We start from the raw sequence: 20,670 nt of genomic DNA, 5'->3' as shown, positions 1-20,670 counted from the left end.
TCGTGTTTCCCTTTTTGTTTCAGAAAGGCTGTTGCTCTTGAGCGCTGGTTTTGTGCTCTTGGAACTAAACCTGCTAATGCAAACCCTCCCTGACTTGCTGTTGGCTCTCCCACCACTGCCAGGGATGAGCAGGGGTTTGCTTGGCAGCGTGGAACCAGCACCCATTCATAGAACCCCAGCCTGGTTTGGGTTGAAGGGACCTTAAAGCTCATCCAGCTCCAACCCCTGCCACGGGCAGGGACACCTTCCACTAGAGCAAGTTGCTCCAAGCCCCTGTGTCCAACCTGGCCTTGAACACTGCCAGGGATGGGGCAGCCACAGCTTCTCTGGACACCCTGTGCTAGCGCCTCAGCACCCTCACAGGGAAGAACTTCTGCCTAAGAGCTCATTTAAATCTCCCTATGAGGATCGCTGACATAGGATTCACATGGGGAAAGCCCTGAGCTGGAGCATCCCCACCCCAGAGCATCCTCCCCATGAAGGGTTTTCTCTGCAGTGAACTGGCAGAGCAGGATTCCTGCTGCTTCCTGCCTCAGCACCGGCTTTGTGGGGCAGGATGCTGCCTGCCCTGGTCCCCGCTCACACGTGGCTGGCTGCTCCAGGGGTCCAATGCAGGTGTTGCTGTTGTGCTTTGACGTGGCAGACTCCCTCCCCAGGGAGAGCCAGTCAGTGTCTGCCTGGAGATGGTGCCTCAAAAGCCTGCTCATTAAGTACCATAATTAAAAGCTTTTAGAAGAGAATGGACTAACGAAGCCCCCTTGGAAATGCCAGGTGATGTAGATGTGGGGCCCCATTCCCATCTGCTGTGACTCGTGGAGGGTGGTGCAAGGATGGACACATGGTCATGCCCATCAGCCGCCATCTCCACCACTTGGCATCAAAGCTGCTGGTTGTCACTTGCCCACCCATCACCATGGGGATGTGTCTGCCAGCACCTACTGCTCCTGATAGATGAAAGAAACAGAGGGGGAGTGGGATGGCATGGGCAGTGTGCTTGAGAATGTGGTCCCAGCTCTTCACATCCCTAGGGATGGTACCTGGGCAGGGAAGCCTCCCTAAAAGCAAGTCCCATTGCGCTGCTTCTTTTGAACCTGGAGAAGTACCCTGGTCCAAAGCCCCGGTGGGGTGTTCTCCTTGGGATGCTGAAGGTCCCGCCCCACTGGAGGGAAGGAAGCTGTGAGCTGGGGCAGGGCACACCTCAGGGGCTGAGGAGCAAAGGCTCTCATGGTCCTGCCTGGAGATCATCCATGTGCACAAAGATAAATTACAAGTCAATAAATCCTGATGTCCCACTGTGCCTGGCATAGCCGGCAGTGAGGGATGGTGGTGGGTGCTGGTGATGGAGGCTGGCAGTGTGCATGGGGCCTGGATGAAGCAGCACGCTGCCGGCAGCGGGAAGCAGGTCCTGGAGCAGGGTTTATGCAGGAAGGGCAGGGATGACAGGATTACCCTGCCGAGCCCCAGCCTGTAATCCACAGTACCGCTCAGCGCACCACGTTTAATCCCGTTATGTACCTGGCTGGTGTCTGTGGGGTGAGTGCTCAGCCACGGTGCAGTGGGGCACAGAGAGCTCTCCCTGGGGAGGAACAGGGGCTCCTGCCCTTGTCCCCACCACTGGTGATGAGTTTGGAGACGAGCCACTGTACCAACACTTTCACTTCTTCTTTAAGCACAGTGGCTGCATCAGTGTGTGTGTCCTGGGTGACTTCACCCTCAGCAAGTAGTGCCCAATCCTTTTTTGTTTGTTTGTTTCTTTTCTTTTTTGAAATGGGCTTTTCACAGGGAAAAGGAAATATTCCCAAGGTCCCTTTGGCTCCGCGTGGCTGCTCTCATGTGCCCCTCTCAGTGACCTTGGCTGTTGGCTCCTGGCTCGGCCTCATGCTGGCTGTCTGCCTGTGTCCCTCCCTGCCCTTGGGCAGGGAGATGGGGCTCAGACCCCTCTCACCCCTGTTCTCACCACACTGTGCCAACAGGAGGAGTGGGGGTGCTTTTCCACCTGCTTCGTGTGATGGGGGCTCCTCTCCATAGCACCCCAGCGATGCTGCTGTGCTCCAGGCTCACACCACAGCCGGGGTCCCATGCACATGTGTGCTGCTGTGCTCATGCCACCACCAGGAGCTCACAGCACCCTCTCAGCAAGCCCTGGTGCACAGCAAGAGATCTGGCAGTAAAAGCATTGCCATTGGTACCAGCACCATCCATCCCTGCTCATCCCACCTCTCTCTTGCAGGGTGCTGCGTGGAGCCAGGACACCAGGACACCGCAGGGAGCCACCATGTCCCCATGCCTGCCGCAACCTGCGCCGAGGCCGCCCGCCGCCCCTTAGTGCCACTGCGGCCATGGTGCTGCTGCTGCAACCACTGCCACCACCACGGGGATTTCGGCTCGGCAAGGGGACTCTGGGTGCATCTGCCATGGTGACATGAATCGGGCAGCGAGGGACGCCAAAGCTGGAGGGAAGAGAGCCTGCCCGAGCGGTCCGCTAGTGGTTTAATTTATTAGGAGTACCCAGTTTGACTTTACCTGTTCTTTAGTGCATTGCTCGTTGCTTCTTCCCCTCCCCGGCACTCGCAAGGGGAGGGGGTGAGCAGGGAGAGGGGCCCCACCTCACCCCGCGGATGCAAGGATGACTGTGCTGGCCAGGGCCCGGCGCGGTGTCTGGCAGCTCTCCCCGCAGGTGGTGTTGCTCCTGCTCTTTGCCTTCTGCCTGCTCAGTGTTTTCGTCTCTGCTTATTATTTATATGGGTGGAAAAGGGGCTTGGAGCCCTCTGGGGATGTGGTGGGGCCGGACTGTGATGAGCCCAAGGTGGCCCCTTCCCGCTTGCTGCCACTGAAGACCCTCAAGGTGGCTGATTCCTCCCGCACGGACCCCTTGGTGCTGGTCTTTGTGGAGAGCCTCTACTCACAGCTTGGTCAGGAGATCGTGGCCATTCTGGAGTCGAGTCGCTTCAAATACAGGACAGAGATTGCCCCGGGGAAGGGGGACATGCCCACGCTGACCGACAAGGACCGGGGACGCTTTGCGCTCATCATCTATGAGAACATCCTCAAGTATGTCAACCTGGACGCCTGGAACCGGGAGCTGCTGGACAAGTACTGTGTAGAGTATGGCGTGGGCATCATCGGCTTCTTCAAGGTAAGGGGGTGCACGGGGTGAGCTGAGACCCCGCGGCCAAGATAGGCATAAACCAGGGGGGCTGTGGGGTCCCTGTAAAGACTTTGCCCTCCCCTTGCTGTCTGCAAGCAGCTTGAGATGGTGTGGAGCCAGCTCACAGCCTGGCATGGGCACAGGCTTCTAGTAGAGGGCACTATGATAGCCCTCTCCCTGTGGAAGGGCTGTGCAGCCCCTGCGTGTTTTGGGGGTAAAAACACACCTCTGGGATCATTAGCATCCCATTTCCCAGCTGCCTCCCCCCTTGCCATGGTCGGTGCCCCCAGTGAGCCCTTGCCTGCACAGCCAGTCTGGGCACTCGTCCCCAGTACCCCACCTCCTCTAGCTCCTGTCTCCCCCATGCAGGCCAACGAGAACAGCCTGCTGAGTGCCCAGCTGAAGGGCTTCCCCCTCTTCCTCCACTCCAACCTGGCGCTGAAGGACTGCAGCATCAACCCCAAGTCTCCCCTGCTGTACATCACGCGCCCCAGCGAGGTGGAGAAGGGTGTGCTCCCCGGGGAGGACTGGACCGTCTTCCAGTCCAACCACTCCACCTACGAGCCTGTCCTCCTGGCCAAGACCAAGTCAGCCGAGTCCATCCCACACATGAGCGTGGATGCAGCGCTGCACACCACCGTGATGCAGGACCTGGGCCTTCACGATGGGATCCAGAGGGTGCTTTTTGGCAACAACCTCAACTTCTGGCTGCACAAGCTGGTTTTTGTGGACTCTGTCTCCTTCCTGACGGGCAAGAGGCTCTCCCTGCCCCTCGACCGCTACATCCTGGTGGACATCGATGATATCTTTGTGGGCAAGGAGGGCACGCGCATGAAGGTGGAAGATGTCAAGGTGTGGATGTGATGTCCTGGCTGGGTGGGCAGGGGAGGGATGGGTGCTTGTGCCTGCTCCAGAATGTTCCAGGGATGAGCTTTCCTGCTCCAAGAGCATCCCTTCTCCTTCTGTGAAGCTTTCTGGGACATGGTTCCTCACCCTGGCATAGCAGCCATCCCAGTGGCCACATCCTGAGGACATCTTGCTTTCTCTCCCCCTCTCCCAGGCACTGTTCGACACACAGAATGAGCTGCGCACCCACATCCCGAACTTCACCTTCAACCTGGGATACTCAGGGAAATTCTTCCACACGGGTAAGGAGGGTGAGGGCGTTGCTTTGCGAGTTGAGGCACAAACCGGTGCTCAGAGAGGCTGATGTTGGGGCTGCAGGGGTGTCCTTGGGCATCCCACCCTGCTGCACCCCATCAGCTGGTCACCAAGAGGGGCTCTGTGTGCCTGGTGGTGATGGTGGGTGTCATGCCCACAGGTACCGATGCTGAGGATGAAGGCGATGACCTGCTGCTGTCCTACGTGAGGGAGTTCTGGTGGTTCCCCCACATGTGGAGCCACATGCAGCCTCACCTCTTCCACAACCAGTCGGTGCTCGCCGAGCAGATGACCTTAAACAAGAAATTCGCTGTCGTGAGTAAGATGCTGCTGGTGGGGTTGCTTATGGTGGGGGGAGGATGGAGAAGTGGGGTGAAGAGGTGACCTGGGGGACAGTCTCTGCTTAGGGACCTGGTGATGTTAAGTCATGTCCCCCACATTACAGCTGGGTGGGTAAATCCATTTAGACACTAGTACCTGGAGCAAAAGGATTTATCTGCAGCAGCCAACTTGCTGCTGTGGCAGTGAGCTGCTCTCGTGTCTGTTCAGAGGGAGGTATCCCTTGTGCGTTGCAGCCATGCCTCCCTGGCCAACTCCATGGGGGATGCAGAGCTCCAATCCAGTGGGATGCGGGTTGGGTGCTCAGCCCCGTGCTGTTCAATGCTGGGCAATGATGTGGGATCCTGGAGCAGTGGCTGTGTGCCAGGAAGCTCAGGCTGGTGGAAACTCCCTCTGCAGGCCGAGCTGTTGGAGTTACGTTTGGTTCATAAAGACAGGCTTTGACCTTCAGCTTGGTAAGGGGTTGTCCGTCCTTTCGGACTATCCCCTTTGTGGTCCTAATAAAGTCAGAACTGAGACCAGATCATGCTGTGATCGAATGGTTTGCTCACAGCTGTCTTGAACCCAAACGAGTAGAGCCAGATTCATGGCCTAAGTGAGGGATCTTCAGGCTAACTTGAAATCATTGCCTGATAATTAAAGGTGCTTAGTATGAGGGAGACCAGACCACCCTTACTTGGGATGGGCAGTTTTCCAGCTCAATTTCTAGGCTGCTTTATAAACAATAGAAGCAGACTGGTATAAACCAATTTACAGTCCTATGTAGATATATCTCCTCATGCTCTGCAGAAGAGCTTTGTTGCTGTTGTGGTGTTGTGGACAGCAGAAATGGCAGGGATGAGGATGGTCCACATGAAGCAGACAAGCAAGTGTCCACCCAGCATGCCTGCTTCTGGGCTGCCTTTCAAGGAGACAGCCCTGGTTAGGAGAGGATGGGTGGACACAGCCTTGTCCTGGTTGCTCCCCAGAGGCACAAATAGTTGGGAATGGGCAGTCCCTTGGGGAGAGGTTGGTTTGGGACCTTGTGGTTTTGGGGTCTCCACAGTCACCCACTCCCTGCTGTCTTCTCTACAGGAGCATGGCATCCCCACTGACATGGGATACGCCGTGGCCCCCCACCATTCAGGTGTGTACCCCGTCCACGTGCAGTTGTACGAAGCTTGGAAGCAGGTTTGGTCAATCAAAGTGACAAGCACGGAGGAGTACCCCCACCTGAAACCCGCTCGCTATCGCCGTGGCTTCATCCACAATGGCATCATGGTAGGTGGCCAGGCTCCATCTTCTCTCTTCTTGCCTCCACCACCAAAACCCAGAACCTCAGTAGGTGGGTTTTGGGCAGCTTTGATTTGAGGAGGCTGTGCCCTCTGCTCATCCTGCATGGGGGAAGCTTACATAAGGACAGTTCTTGGCTCCTCCCTCTGTTCACCTTCATCCCTTGTGGGTAGCGGGATTTAAGTTGAGGGTGCTGAGGGACAGTAGAGCTGGTCCTGACCCCTGAGGGGTTAAGGACCCCCTTTTTGTTTAGAAGGAGAAAGGGACCCAGCCCTGGCTGCCCAGAGGAGGCAGTGTGGCCAATTCACCACCTACTCCATCCGTATCTTTCTCCTGCCCAGGTACTCCCCAGGCAAACCTGCGGCCTCTTCACACACACCATCTTCTACAACGAATACCCTGGTGGTTCCAGTGAGCTGGACAAAATCATCAACGGGGGTGAACTGTTCCTAACTGTGCTCCTCAACCCTGTGAGTACTGAACAGGGACAGACAGATGTCTCTTGCAGAACTGCTCCCCAGTACCACTGTAGGCGATGTCCCCAATGTCCTCATCCAGGGTGAGAGCCAGTGCATGGGACGGCTGCTGGTTGAGGTCCCACTAACCCCTGCTCCATCCTCTCTGCTTCAGATCAGCATCTTCATGACCCATCTGTCCAATTATGGCAACGACCGTCTGGGCTTGTACACCTTCAAGCACCTGGTCCGCTTCCTCAACTCCTGGACCAACCTGAAGCTGCAGACGTTGCCGCCGGTGCAGCTGGCACAGAAGTACTTCCAGATCTTCTCTGAGGAGAAGGACCCACTGTGGCAGGTACCCCCCATGCCTGGAATGGGGAGAGCAGCCATGTTTATTGTGTTGGGAGAGGGAAATAGGGTATATCTGGCCCTGGCTGGGGCAGGAGGTTGGAGTCAATGACCTCCTCAGGTCCCTTCCAGCGTGGGTTTCTCTCTGATCCTCTGGGTGGCAGCGCTTTGAAATGTCTCTGTGGCTCTGGGGGTGGTGCCAGGAAGGAGTTTGCTCCATAGATGTGGAGATAAGCGTGGCCTTTTCCCTGCCTGCTGAGCAGTGTGGCCTCCCTGTGTGTCTGTTGGGGCTGGAGGGGGCTGAGCAGTGGTGTGTGGTCCCATCCAGCCTGCCCTGTCTCTAATCTTCCCTCTGTGTTTCAGGATCCCTGTGAAGACAAACGGCACAAAGACATTTGGTCCAAAGAAAAGACCTGTGACCGGTTCCCAAAGCTCCTCATCATTGGGCCTCAAAAAACAGGTACTTCCCTTCACCTTGGTGCCATGGGCATGCCAGGGGGATTGCCAGGTTTTTCACATTCCCAAAGAGCCTCTCAGCCCTTCTGCCATGCAGCAGAACTCAGAGGGAGGTTTGTCCCAAGTCAGCTCTTGCTTTGTCTGTCCAAAGGAACAACTGCCCTTTATCTCTTCTTGGGGATGCACCCAGACCTGAGCAGCAACTACCCCAGCTCAGAGACCTTCGAGGAGATACAGTTCTTCAACGGACACAACTATCACAAGGGCATCGATTGGTAGGTCTCCACACTGTGGGAGCTGAGCTGGGAGCACCAGTTCCTTTGGGAACAGGAGCAGTGGTGCTGTGGGGTTTCCCATCAGCCTTGTAACTGCTTGGCTTTTGGCAGCTCTGGGTGCTGCAGGGTGGGATGAATCCCACATGGGCTCTGCCCTGTGCCTTCAGGCCATCACATGGTTCGTCCACGAGGTGTTGTCTGTAAGGCAAAGGCTGCTTGTCGCGACTCAGAATTGCCCTTGGCAGAAGCCAGGCTTCTGTGCGTATGTTATCTCCTGGTTTTGGGGTCTGCATGGAGAATCTTGTGAGGCCTGGCCCTCTGGAATGGCTGGAGGGGATTGTGGAGCCCCAGGCAATGTGTCAGACCTGGGGGGACTCTGCTTGGTACCGAGTGTTTGAGATATCACCTGCGAGGGGGGTTCTGGGGCATCTTGTGGTGCCTGTCCGCCCACCTCACCCTGTGCCTCCCCAGGTACATGGAGTTCTTCCCCATCCCCTCCAACACCACCTCTGACTTCTACTTTGAGAAAAGTGCCAACTACTTTGACTCAGAAGTGGCTCCCCGGCGAGCTGCCGCCCTGCTCTCCAAGGCCAAAGTCATCACCATCCTCATCAACCCTGCAGATCGAGCCTACTCCTGGTATCAGGTGAGCTGCCCACCACTGCCTCTCCTCCACTGTGGGCAGCCCCCATGGGGTGGTGGGCAAGAGGATTCTCTCAGCTTGGTTTGGGAGGGGGGAATTTTCTGGTTGAACACCATAGCATGGTGGCCTGGGACACACAGTGCCTCACGGGCAGCCCAGGATTTGGGTTGCCCCAGGAACAAACCTGCCTTGCTCCTGCCTGACAGCACCAGCGAGCTCACGACGACCCGGTTGCCCTGAAATACACCTTCCACGAGGTGATCACAGCAGGACCTGAGGCTGCTCCGAAGCTCCGGACCCTGCAGAACCGCTGCCTGGTGCCGGGCTGGTACGCCACACACATCGAGCGCTGGCTCAACAGCTACCACGCCAACCAGGTACGGATGGGAGCACCCACTCCTACAGTGGCAGCACACTGGGGAGCATCCCTCACCAAGCAAGGGTGTGGGAGAAAGAGAGCTTGGGTGCAAAATCAGCTGTGAGGGTGCTCCCATGGGAGCTGCTTTTCCTATACACTAAAAAACACAGGGAGGGAGGGTAAAAGTACTTGGAGAAGGAGCAGAGGGGAGATACTGCACAAGGAAGCCCTTGTAGTGTGAGGGTGGTGATGGATGATGCCCAAAGATGTCCTTGTGCTGGTCCTCTGCCAAAGCAGGGTTGAAAATGAGCCCCGGGGTGAACGGCTGTGGGTGGCTCTGCATGGTCACCCCCCATTCACCCGCCACTCTTGGCCACAGACTCCCCTGGGCTGCCCTGTCTGGTGTCACCATGGCATCAGAGGACAAAAATAGCAGCAGAGCTGCCCATGGTTGAGCTGTCTGCAGGGGAAACGGGTGCTGGATGCCAGCCCTGCTGTGACCCGCTCACTGCAGTGCTGCTGGCACTGTGCAGGCTCAGTCCCCGAATGATTTTTCCACTGTCACTTAACCTTATAAAGTCTATTAGTTGGCTGCTGCTGGCGTAATTGCTGTAATGCAATCCTGGCTGGCTGCGGGTTGGGCAGCCCTGAGCTGAAGCTCTGATGTCCTGGATGGATCCTGGCCCTGGCTATTGTTTGCATTTCATTTTCAACACCCAGTGTAAGTGAACACCAGAGCACATTAGCATCCAAAAGGGGACCCTGCACAGGCTGGTGGCCGGTTTGGCTTTGAGATGGCAAAAGGTGCAGTGGAGGTGGTGTTGTGCCCCAGGAGAGTAGGGCTGGGAGCCAGCAGCACCTCACTGCTGTGCCTTGCTCCTTGCAGATCCTGGTCCTGGACGGCAAGCTGCTCCGAACGGAGCCTGCCAGAGTGATGGAGACGGTCCAGAAATTCCTCGGTGTGACCAACTTCATCGATTATCACAAGACCCTGGCGTGAGTCCTTCCCCGAGCTTCTCCTTGCCCCTGGTGCAGCCTCCAGCCCTGGGGCTCTCCACAGAGCTCTCCTGGTTTTGGTGAGACCAGGGTTTCACCTGAGGCTGGAGCAGCAGCTCCTCATTGCTGCAACCTACACCAGGGTAGCTGTCGTCAGACAACATCCAACAAGCACCCTGCTTTGCTGTGCTTACCCAGACGCCGCAGCAGGGATGGTGGTGTCACACCAGGCAGCCTGGGAGCAGGTCTGGGCTCTTGAGCAGAGTTGAGGGACGCATTTGTGCTGTATGTGACAGTGTTGAGCCCTGGTACTCCGTCTCCTCATGCCCACACTGCAGGGAGCAGCTCTTGCTGCTGGCAGCATGGCACCTCTGTGGGTGTCACCTTGCTCTGAGCCTTCCAGACATTAAAGCCATTATGGGAAGCAGGAGGCTCCAGAGCTCTTAGAAAAGTAATAATCTACCTCTGTGCAGGGCTTGTCTACACACGTGGATGCTGTGAGTCTGCACCCAGGTGCTGTGGGCTCCTGAGGGCATCCAGGGCTGAAAGTGCCACAGGAAATAGTAACTAAACCTATGTAGGCCCCTGTCCTCCCTCAGCGGGGCAATGTGGTGATGAATGAACCTTGGTGGGCTGCTTACTGTGCAGCTGCACAAGGGAACCTGCTGTACCAGGGGGTCAATAATGAGATGTTAGCTCGGATGTGGGTTTAAATGAGGTGGAGAAGTGCTCCTGTGGAGGCTTGGGAAGCAGAGGGGCTTGTTGCAATGCTGCGGAAAGTGTGTGGGGCAAGAGGGGTGAGGCAGAGCTCTCGCTTCACAGGTTTGATCCAAAGAAAGGATTCTGGTGTCAGCTTCTGGATGGAGGGAAAACGAAATGCTTGGGGAAGAGCAAAGGGAGGAAGTACCCCGAGATGGATTCGGACGTGAGTATGCAGAAGGCCTCATGGGATGGTCCCAAGCGGGGCCGGGAGGTAGTGCTGGGGCAATGGGCTTGGGGCTGGTCCCCTGACCCTCCTCTGTGTTCTCCCATTGCAGTCACGCGCCTTCCTGCGGGACTATTACAGGGACCATAACATAGAGCTCTCCAAGCTCCTGTACAAGATGGGGCAGACGCTGCCCACCTGGCTGCGAGAGGAGCTGCAGAGCACCAGGTAGCTGCTGCCCACCATGACCCAGCGATACCTGAGTGGGGATGGAGCCCTGCACCCGGCGGGACCTTCCTCAGCAATACCCGGCCTTGGAGGGGACCCCAGGAGGAGAAGGCTGCACTGGAGGCTGCCCAAGGCAGCCCAACTGCAGTCACTGTGGTGCCACCTACCCCATACCCCTTTCTATTTCATTTTATTTTCCCCTTTTAATTCCTGGACCTATCGGTGAGGTCCCTTCCTGCCCTACTCTGACATGGGGAAGTGGCACAAATTCCCCTTTTCTCAGCCCAAAATGGGCTTCAACTCCCTGGGCCTCAGGGCACAAAGAGCAGTCCCTCACCTCCTGGTCCGAGGGTGGAGAAGCCACTCTGGGCATGCTGGAGGTGACTTTGCTGAGCTGGAGCAGAAGAATGAGCTGGTGGAGACCCAAAGCGCAGAGGGACCCAAAGCCGCTCCTGCCACCAGCCCCACTGCACAAAACAGGAGAGTTTACTGGATTCCCCAACATCTACTTAGAAAAGTGGATTTTTCTATGAAAGGTTCAGGCATGAATTCTTTCATCATCTCTATTTGTTTTCAAGCTCCTCAGCCTCTTGTTCTCCCTCCATGGGCAGCATGATGGGACTTTGGCGGAGCAGGAGGCTGGTCCGGGTGTGCTGGTCCCAGTGTGCAGGTCCCAGGTTGAAGGTCCCGGTGTGCTCCTGTTCCCAGCAGCCCACCATCAATCTTGTTCACTCGTGGTGTTTCCTGTGGTAAAGCCAAGCAGTGCCCAACGTCCCCTGGCACAGAGGAGAGCTGGATCTTGGGGACAGGGCGGACGTTGGGATAACGGCAGTCGGAAGGATGCTGAGAACTTCAAACCTCTTGAATATTAAAAACAAAAAGTATTTTAATAATGTTTGGGGGGGGGGCGGGGGTCGTTTGGTTCTCATTTTGCAGGGGGTTGTTTTTCTTCAGTGCCAGAATTTGTACCGAAGCCCTGAGGGGTTCGTGTGGTCTTTTTGGTTGTTACACGTGATGTTGGACGAAGGTCAGTGCAGATACAGGGGATGGATTCCCAGCTGGAGATGCGGCTTTATGGTGGTGGTGCCGTACAGAGCTGCATCCCTGTGTCCTGTCCCCTGGGGTTTGCTGCTGGGGATGGCAAATGAGACTGAGCCATCACAGGTTTACTGGGGTAAGCACCCAAATTCCCCCTTGGATAGAGGGATGCAGGGTGGCAGTGGTTGCTGCTGGAGGTGGATGTGGTACCCAGGATGCTGCCCTTGCCTCCGGAGCAGGAGGAACATGATGTTTCACCCTCAGTGAGAGGGGTCCCACAGGCAGGGGAGGGTTTCCACTGTCTTATTCCTGCAGGAGCCCCTGCAGCCATACATGGAGCCGTTGGGGGGCTGCATCCCCTCTGTCCTCCGTGGGGTTGTACTGGGAGCAGCTCCCAGGTGCTGGTGGAAGGTCCTGTTGAACCAACTGCTAATAAATGGGGGGCTCTGGTTTTACTTGCTGATTGTTGCCTGTTTCTCTTCGCTGGCATGATCACATCCTCCCCCTGGGGATCCCATCTGCCTTTGGGGCCCATTTTGGGGGGATATCTGGGGAGGAAGGGGCAGCCCTCCATGCACGAGGTGGCAGCAGCTGTCTAGTCCTGAATCTGGCCATGTTGCACAGCTTCCCATAGCCTCGTGTTCCTGGGATGGGGCCTGCATCCAGCCAGGACAGCATCCCGCATGTGTTAGCATGCTGGTGTGCTACCACCGGCTGTGTTAGCACTGGGGCAGGGATTTGAGGGGTCCAAGGGGACCCTTGCTTGCCTTCCCCCCCCCCTGCCCCATACACCAGTCCCTGCCTGCTGGAGCCTGCCCATGTGCTGGCTCCCACAGCCCGGCCCCTGCTCAGTGCTGCAGGAAACGAAGATGGAGCCTAATTAATCCCAGCCGGGTTTGTCTGGACCTGTCGGAGTGACAAATGATGTGCAGCGCCGCGGGAGCCACCGGATGGACGGGAGGGGGCTGCGAGGGGAGAGCTGTGGAGCCGCCTGCCCGCGTGCTCTGCCTGCCTGGACACGGTGCTGCAGCAAAGCCAGGCCACGCACCGTGTGCCCGTTACCCTCAGTTCCCAAGCCCAGGGTGCCTTCCCCGTCATCCCCATCCAGCCACAGTGCTGTGCCCCAGGTGGGACCAGCTGCTGCCCAGCTTGGCCCTGAGTTAATTAATTAAGAGGGCAAGGAGGATAGTGCAGCCCTTGTGATGGCCTCAAAACGCCTGGGAGGATGAGAGCTGTGGGTACGATGGGTTCCTCCTCCATGTGCTCTGTGCTGTGTTCACAGCCTGCTGAAGCTCAACGTTTAAATCAAGCTTTGCAATGACATCTGGTAGAAAGGGGGACAGAGCAAGGGGGAATCTCTTTGTGATGAGATTTAGATTAGACATTAGGAAAACATTCTTCACTATAAAGGTGCTGAGGCGCTGGCACAGGGTGCCCAGAGAAGCTGTGGCTGCCCCATCCCTGTAGTGTTCAAGGCCGGGTTGGACACAGGGGCTTGGAGCAAGCTGCTCTAGTGGAAGGGGTCCCTGCCATGGCAGGGGGTTGGAGCTGGATGAGGTTTAAGGTCCCTTCAACCCAAACCAGTCTGTGGTTCCATGACATCAGAATTATTGGAAACGAAAGATGTCTGTACCCTGGGTTTGTGTTGGAGAAATCTCACTGTGACCCTGCCCACCGAGGAACCACCTCCCAGTTCTGCTCCTCCAAAGAGGTACCTGAAAGGGGCCAAGCCTGGCAAGCACGAACCTGTCCAAGACCTCAGCCCTGCAAAGCTAATGAGGGAGCCAGGAAGGGCCATGGAAACTGCCCTCACAGGGAGAAGCCAGGGTGGGTTTGCACCCTATAAATGCCGGAGCTCCCAGAGGAAGGCATCCCTGGGCCAGATGCTGCAGGTTAAAACCAGGTGACACAGATATTCCACCCTGCGGTAGGATTGTGGAAGCAAAATGGCTTTGTCTTCTTCCACAGCCCTTTCCTCCAGGATGGGGACCTCCTCCGGAGGATACTGTCATGGAAGTGCGTGCTGCTGTGACACGAAGGGACCCGTACCGATGGGGATGTGGCAGTGGTGCTGCTGGTGGAGCTGTGGTGGCTGTTGGATTGATGGGACCCTCATGGAAAGCCAGGTTTTGGGCCACCAAAAGCCTCTTGAGACCCTGTGCTGTGCACTGGGAGGGGACAGTGGCCGTGCCAGCCCCGCCAAAGGGACGTGTCCCTTTGCATGCCCCTGAGCTGCTGGGACGTGACCTTGGCTCTCAGCCCTGGCACTTGCTGCATCCTTGTGGTGGGACCAGTGAGCAGAGCAGGGACAATGCCCAGGCGGGGCAGTGGATGATGCAAGTCACCAAGCCCTTGAATGAGAGCCATGCAGAGTATTTCTTCTAATGCCTCCTGTGATTTGGAAGTGACATGTTTACACTTGGCAGAAAGCAATGCTGGATTCTGGCGTCTGAAACCCGCCAATGTGTTTTTATTGTGTGTTCATCTGCCCCTGGATTGCAAAGAGATCTTTTTGTAGACATTGTGTGTTTTCCAGTAAAGATTTATAGCTCTTGTTTCTGAAGCTACAAATGTATAGAATGTTTTCTATACATTAGAAGACATTTATATACAAGATATTTATGACGCCTACCGCTGTAAATACCAATCACCCATTGAAATGTCACAGCCTAAACCAGAAATCGCAGGAGATGTAAAATAGGCTCGAAATGTCAAAGGACAGATGACAGCAATATGTTTCTTCCATCCGGGAAAACCATCTTATAACCAATTTCCATTAATCCTGGCTTTCCGGTGGCTGCAGTTAACCCAGTTCTGGAGTGGGATTCCTTAGAGAGATGTGGTGATGGGCAGCGTGGGGCTGTAACCTCAGGGACTCCTCCAGCTCCTGGGCTGATGCTCCCCTTTAGCATCCCCCTCATCGAGCCCATGTCCCCCCTCTCTCCCCACCTATCACCTCCTCCTGCCCCCCTGCTTCCCACTGCCCTCCCACAAGATGCCTTTGTCCCTTCCCGCGCTGTTTATTATTAAAACCATGTGTTGGAGCAGCTCAGAGCTGCTTCCCGGGGGTCTCCAGGCAGGGAAGCAGCAGGTTTCTCTGCAGAGGGGCTGCAGGGGGATGAAATGGGGGGGGCAGCTCCAGCTCCCCAAGGAACAGGACTCCCTAGGGACCTATTGCTTAGTGGCCTTCTCAAAGCCAAACCCATCAGTGTCAGCACTGAAGGGGTGTCCCAACGTGTTCTGCCTCCTAATGCAAGTGCTGCCGGCTGGCAGAGCTGCAGCAGCAGTGGAAAAAGATAGGGGCTGATAAGGTGGGTCTGGTTTAATAATGCAGAGGCCAGGCGGGAGGCAGGAGGAGCGGAGCCGGGTCAGAGGCTCAGGGCTGCTTTGGGATGAGGAAGGACTGGGAGGTGATGCTGAGCCCTGAAGAAAAGCAAGGGCAGGCGTTAAACAGGGCTCTGGGTGCTGAGGGTGTCCAAGATGTGAGGGGTTCTAACTCCATTGGCAGCTTTTCATTCCTCAGACTGTGTAAATGCAGATATAACTGCTCTGGGCTCAGGCAGCAATAAGAATCATGCTGGTACCAGCACATTCCCACCACCGAGGGGCTGGCATTGCTGTGGAGGTGTAACTCAGCCCACATGATATACAGTTTTCAACCATTTTAATAATTTTCCTCCTCTTTTTAAGCCCTGCAGGGACTCAGCGCTGACTGTTTGCTTGCTTTCAGGTTGCTGCTCACCTTTCCCCTGCCCACTGACCCCAAGCAGAGACCAAAGAGCTGCTGGAGCATCCCTAGGGAGCCATTGTCCTCATCCCTCCCTGGGACAACGCTTGTGGCTCCTTTGCAGGGCGCTGGAGGAGCAGAGAGGGGAGGAACTCGGGATCCAGGGCTGCTGGAGGGGCTTTCCAGCTCTCGGTGCAGAGGCTTCCTGCTGCTGCACATCTGGGTTGAGTTTCGCCGCTGGTCCCTCCCCGCGCATCGTGGGGCCGCTGCTGCCGGAGCCACTGGGGCTTGGGGGGCTGTGCCGTGGATCCCAGCACTGGGGCAGGCAGAGGAGGGTGCTCGGGGACGTCTTCCCCCATTGCATGGGGGGGCTCAGCCCCCATCTTCCCAGCTCTTCCCTGCAGCCCAGCACGAGCCCTGCAGACCACCCAGCACGCAGACACCGCCGGGACCCTCTGGCTCCTTGTCCTTCCACATCACCTCCATCCACCCGCCCGCACCCGGGATGCTTTCACTCTCCTATCCCTTCCATTGCCTCCATCCTCCCCTACCCCGTGTCCTGCAGCAGAGAGGGGATGAGCTGGTCCTGTCCATGTGCAGTGCCATTGCCATGCACACACACACTGCCCTGCAACACACAGCCCCCGGGACACTGGGAAGATGCTCTGACTTTGCAGAGAGTTCACAAAACCCTCTGGCTCCCACTCAGCCCTATCACAAAGAGGGGTGTTAGGGGCCCCCTACCAATAAGGGACCACCCCTTACTGCAGTCTGCATATTCCCAGCACCTCCTGCCCCTGCTATGGTCCATTCTCAGCCTGGCATTGGGGGGACAGCAGCTGCCCCCTTGCATTGGCAGCACTGGGAGAGCAGTTCTGGGCTCCTCCTTGACATGGATCCACAGCTATTGGCTCCGGTGAGGAGATGGAGAGTGCAGTGGTATTGCTGCCAGAGCTGCAAAGGATGTTCTAGAGGGGTCCCAGCTCTGCACCCCCAGATGGGTGAGCAGGTTGTCCTCAGGGACCACTCCAGTACCAGCATGGGGTCCCATCGGCCAGGGTGGGATGGAAAGGAGCCCCATGGTGCAAAGGTGGGTGCAGTCCATGGGCGTCTGGAGGTCTTCATGGGGGACTTACAGTGGGAAGGGGGAGAGAAGCATCACAGTGAGCTGCTGTTGGGGTCTCCTCCCTGGGCCACACACATCCACATGGATATTTATACAGGATGGGAGCGGAGCATCCAGCCCCACGTGGCTGTGTGCCTCCCCAAAGCCATCCAGACCCAACACAAATCCAAAGCCTCGGAATGAGCCAGAATAAATATTTTACGGTAAATTACCAAGGCTAATAATTATAAAAATCTGTACTTGTGGCCCGGAGCCAGGAGAAGGTTTCCAAGCAGCTGGGGACCACATGGGTGACAGCCCCTGGCCGGGCTGATGGGCTCCTCCCTGCCCATGGGGAGCAGCAATGGGGTAGGGACCAGGGGGTGGGTGTCCTCCCCTGGTGCTGGGGTTGCTGTGGGGTCTCATGGAAGGAGCAGAGACAGGATCTCCCACAATGGATACGGCTGCTGGGGGTTGGGGAGGCTCTGGGAGCCCTTGTGGCTATTGTATTGCTGATGTACTTAGGGGAGGGTGAAGGACAGAGGAAGAGGAGGCACAGCCCTGGCTGGCAATGGGGTGGGTTCAGAGGTGATTTTTGGGGTGCATCCATCCCTCCTTGGCTGGAAGGAACCACATCTGCCCTCAATCCCCGCCACCCCCCCCCCCCCCCAGCTCTGCCCATCCCCAGGGCTGCTGGGCTGGGCTGGTCCCTGATGGGATGTCTCAGATCTGGCCACGTGCTTGGGGCTGGATGAGGCGCGTGCGGGGCGAACATCCCCATCCCTGCCTGGATGGGGACCTGGCACAGGGAGGGACCTGGCACAGGGTGTGGGAAGCTCTTGCCATTTCTTTCCTCTTCTCCAAGCTTTAGCTGGGAGGAGCACAGTGAGAGCATGGCATGGGCATCCCTCAGCCCTCCCTTCTCCTTGCAGACCCTGCTGTGACCATCCCCATCATGTCCCCATCTCTGTGCCCACTGCCTGGCCTCGTCTCCTTCCAGATCAGTTTGACTTGAGCAGCCTGACCCCATTCATTGCTCCCCGCTTCCCCCAGCCTCTTTTCCTTCCTCCCTGCCCTGATTCATAGCAGAATACGGGCTGTGGTTCAGGTCAGACATGGCTCTCCCTCGCACCGCTCCTCTGGACCATGACTCAGTCCACGGCGGCAGCATCCGCGGCTCCGGCCCCTCTTGGCTCCGCTCCCACCCGGCACGGCTTCAGCAACAATGGTGTTGGCCTTGAGTGAGTTTACACAGAGCGACAGGCTCCCCCCACACCCGACCGGGCTTGGCTGAGCCAGGGAGGGAATGAAGTGGGGGGGGGGACCCATTGCTTGTCCCTAACCAGAGGCTTGGAAGCGTTTGCTGAACGCTGAGCATCCCACCGGCACCCCCGTGGTGCTCCCGCTCAACCCCTCCTTGTCTCCGGGGATGGGGATGCCCTGAATCACCCCAGGGCTTTGTTCTGCTCATAGGGGCACACAGCTCCATCCATCCCCTTGTGTGTCCCCCGCATCCCCTGCCCTGTGCTCAGCCCTCCCTCCGTGTGCCTGCAGCGGCAGCCCTTGGCTGAGCGCGGCCCTTGGCTCCCAGCGATCAACAGGAAACGGGAGATGGATTTCTCGGCAAACTGGGCTTTCCATAAACAGTCTGAGGGGCCGACCCGCGACGGCGGGAGCGGCTCAGCGCCGGGGCCGGGCTTTCCAGCTGTTTATCACATTGCTCTGCTCTCGCTTCCTCCCCGGGTCCGCAGCTCAGGGCTGCTCTTCTCCCATGCGCAAATCAGACCTGAGCCCGTCTGATGGGCTGCTGCCGTTCCCACCCCGATGCACTTGGGATGCTCACACTGGGCAGGCAGCATCCCACGGGTCCTGCGCTCCGCTCTGCATGTAAAGTGCCAGAATCCCACCCCAATCCTTTCCAGATCTTAACCCCAGCTCCCTTTGGAGCACATAACCCAGCTCCGTGGCGCTGGGGCTCTCTGCCCCAGGCCAGCCATCAGCTAACCAGACCTCACTGGCACACCAGCCTCCAATTTCTCGGCAATCAGGACTTAAGAAAATACAAGCTGACCCCGAGAGGTGAGACAGGGCTGTGGGGGGGAGACAGCGCTGGGCTCTCCGCCTGCTTCTCATTAAAGCAGCTTGTTCAGCTCCCCCATCCCGGCCTGGCGAGCTCAGCAGCTCTGGTATTTCCCAGTGATGGTTTGCCCGCCTCAAACAGCCATGAGATGAGAGATTCCGTTGTAGAGCATCCCTCCATCCGCCCGTCCATCCCTCTCAGCAGGACAGAGCTCCTCCATCCCTGTGCACCCTTTACAACCCACACCGGCATCCCCGGGTGCTGCTCCTGACCCAAGAGGCAGCCCCGAGGGCTGCCCCATCCGCATCCCCATGCACACCCCATCCAAGGGACAGCAGGGGCTGTGTTTTCGGGTTGTGGGGTCAGCCAACAGCACGGGCCCCCTTTGCTGAGCCAAACAAAGGGGCTTTCTGTTGGCTCGGGCTGGGGGGAGCACGGCCAGTCTGGAAGAGAACCTGCCTGCGTCAGAGGCAGACGGCGGCAGGCCGGGGTGTCTTCCAGAGGGCAGGAAAAGCGGCGGCTGCATGGAGCTGCAGGCGGGAGCTTTGCTGAGGCCAGACCCCGGGACCCTCATCCCTCAGCCCCAGGCTGCCTGTGTAGGCAGGAGGATGCTGGATGCACAGGGACACTGTCCTCACCCCATGGTGCCACCAGGATGCTCGAGGCGCTGTCAGTCCATCGCACAAGCCAAGCGGCTCTGACAAATAGGCTATTCTTTGGCTCTGAAAGGCACAAAAATGGCCCATGGGAAGGTGAGAGTGGGCACAGAGGTTAAAGCAAAGAGCGAGAGACCTGGCACAACACCAGTTCCAGCAGGTCGGAGCCAACGGCAAGTGCTAGATCTTGGCTCCTCCCCACCGCACCAGGTACAGCCAAAACCTCCCCACAAGGGTCAGCTCTGTGACCACCACAACACAGGCAGCTCTGTGCAGCCCCACAGGCGCTGCTGGCACGGCCGCCGCGCGTGTTCTGGCACCGAAACACACATCCTACTCCATGTGGTGGATGTGCGGGAGAGGGAGTTTGCCTGCAGAGAGGGGATGCAGGTGGTGGGATGGAGTCCGGAACAGGGCTGGCAGGGGAGGTGGGATGCTCGGGTATGGGGCTGGACAAAGAAGAACGCTGCTTGGAAACAGGCTCGAGTGGTCCAGGGCTGTGTTTGGGAGGCAAGCTGGTATGTGGGTGTGCTGGTGTGTGAGGACGCTGGGTTGGGGAGTGCGTTGAAACAGAAGGGTTTGATTTCTTGAAAGGGCTTTTCTGATGGCTTGGAATATAAAATGAAACGTTACCAAAGGGGAAATAAAAGGAGGAAAATCAGCACGAGCTGTTCCTTCCCAACCTGAAAAATCCCCTCTTGCAGTCACATTTTTTGCTTGCTTGCTTGTTTTCCAGCCTGGGCACGAAGCTGTGCCTCAGGGGCTCACATATCCCCATGCCATGGCCCTGCTGCTGGGTGGGGATGGCCTTTAGGGAGTCACACTGCAGGGATGCTCCTGGCCAGGGATGTGCCAGTGTGGGATGACAGCGGTTGCATTCCCTTGTGTTTGGAGGAAGGAAGAAACCCCATGGATGTAGCTCAGTGCCCAACTGTTGCAGGAGTGCAACCAAACAGCGTCTGATCCTGCAGTGAGGGATGCTCTGGGACCATGAGCTGATTTCCTCAGCCCTGCATTCCAGTCCCCAGTGGGAGCAAGAGGAAGGTTAGCACATAGGGATGCTCCAAGGGTGATTCGTGCCCTCGCACCCAACTCGACATGACAACATGGTTGTGCAATGGGAAGCTCCTGCAGGATTTGCTTTTGTAACTGTAAATCAAAACAGCAGCTTGTCCGTGGCCAGCAATCCCAATGAAGGATGCTTCCAGCCATGCAGGACTTCAGGGACTCCAGCCTGGGCTCTCCATGAGCACAGGCACAGGCGAGGGCTGCCGGAGCTGGAGGTGCTAAGGCACGCGTGGGTCCCTGGCACAGCCCCTGCTTGCCTTGCCTGTCCCTGGGCAGCAGCCAACAAGGATTTGGATCCATATTCCTATTCCCATTGAATTTACCCCTTGCATTCCCATTCTTTATTCTTTCTGGTGGTATTTGGTTTAATTTGTCCCTGGTGAGGTGTT

At 57.3% G+C, this 20,670-nt stretch overlaps 1 protein-coding gene across 2 annotated transcripts; it reads left to right on the top strand.

Moving 5' to 3' along the window:
* The first annotated feature begins 2,235 nt into the window (after nucleotides 1-2,235).
* On the top strand, nucleotides 2,236-11,694 carry NDST1 (N-deacetylase and N-sulfotransferase 1). 2 transcript variants are annotated; one of them, XM_061456885.1, is made up of 14 exons: nucleotides 2,236-3,136; nucleotides 3,518-4,000; nucleotides 4,209-4,296; nucleotides 4,470-4,624; nucleotides 5,723-5,908; nucleotides 6,262-6,390; nucleotides 6,551-6,733; nucleotides 7,090-7,186; nucleotides 7,334-7,457; nucleotides 7,929-8,103; nucleotides 8,307-8,477; nucleotides 9,345-9,454; nucleotides 10,277-10,379; nucleotides 10,492-11,694. In XM_061456885.1, the coding sequence occupies exons 1-14, from the start codon at nucleotides 2,627-2,629 to the stop codon at nucleotides 10,609-10,611; spliced, it is 2,634 nt and encodes an 877-aa protein (XP_061312869.1). In that variant the 5' UTR covers nucleotides 2,236-2,626; the 3' UTR covers nucleotides 10,612-11,694. The 2 variants fall into 2 exon arrangements, with proteins under 2 accessions (XP_061312869.1, XP_061312870.1); XM_061456886.1 differs by lacking the exon at nucleotides 3,518-4,000.
* Nucleotides 11,695-20,670: the final 8,976 nt, after the last annotated feature.

The sequence above is a fragment of the Pezoporus flaviventris genome, unplaced genomic scaffold (genome assembly GCF_033815535.1).
Source record: "Pezoporus flaviventris isolate CSIRO_AGI_PZ_B2104156 unplaced genomic scaffold, CSIRO_AGI_Pfla_v1 ptg000023l, whole genome shotgun sequence".
In the NCBI taxonomy this organism is placed as follows: Eukaryota; Metazoa; Chordata; class Aves; order Psittaciformes; family Psittacidae; genus Pezoporus; species Pezoporus flaviventris.
This window is presented reverse-complemented; position numbering and strand designations above follow the sequence as displayed.

What these genes read in the sequence shown, in the direction of transcription:
- NDST1 (XM_061456885.1), top strand. Translation starts at nt 2,627, where the DNA reads ATGACTGTGCTGGCCAGGGCCCGGCGCGGTGTCTGGCAGCTCTCCCCG. An exon ending in GATTATCACAAGACCCTGGC is followed by an intron (nt 9,455 to 10,276) that starts GTGAGTCCTTCC and finishes CTCGCTTCACAG; the next exon opens with GTTTGATCCAAAGAAAGGAT. An exon ending in ACCCCGAGATGGATTCGGAC is followed by an intron (nt 10,380 to 10,491) that starts GTGAGTATGCAG and finishes CTCCCATTGCAG; the next exon opens with TCACGCGCCTTCCTGCGGGA.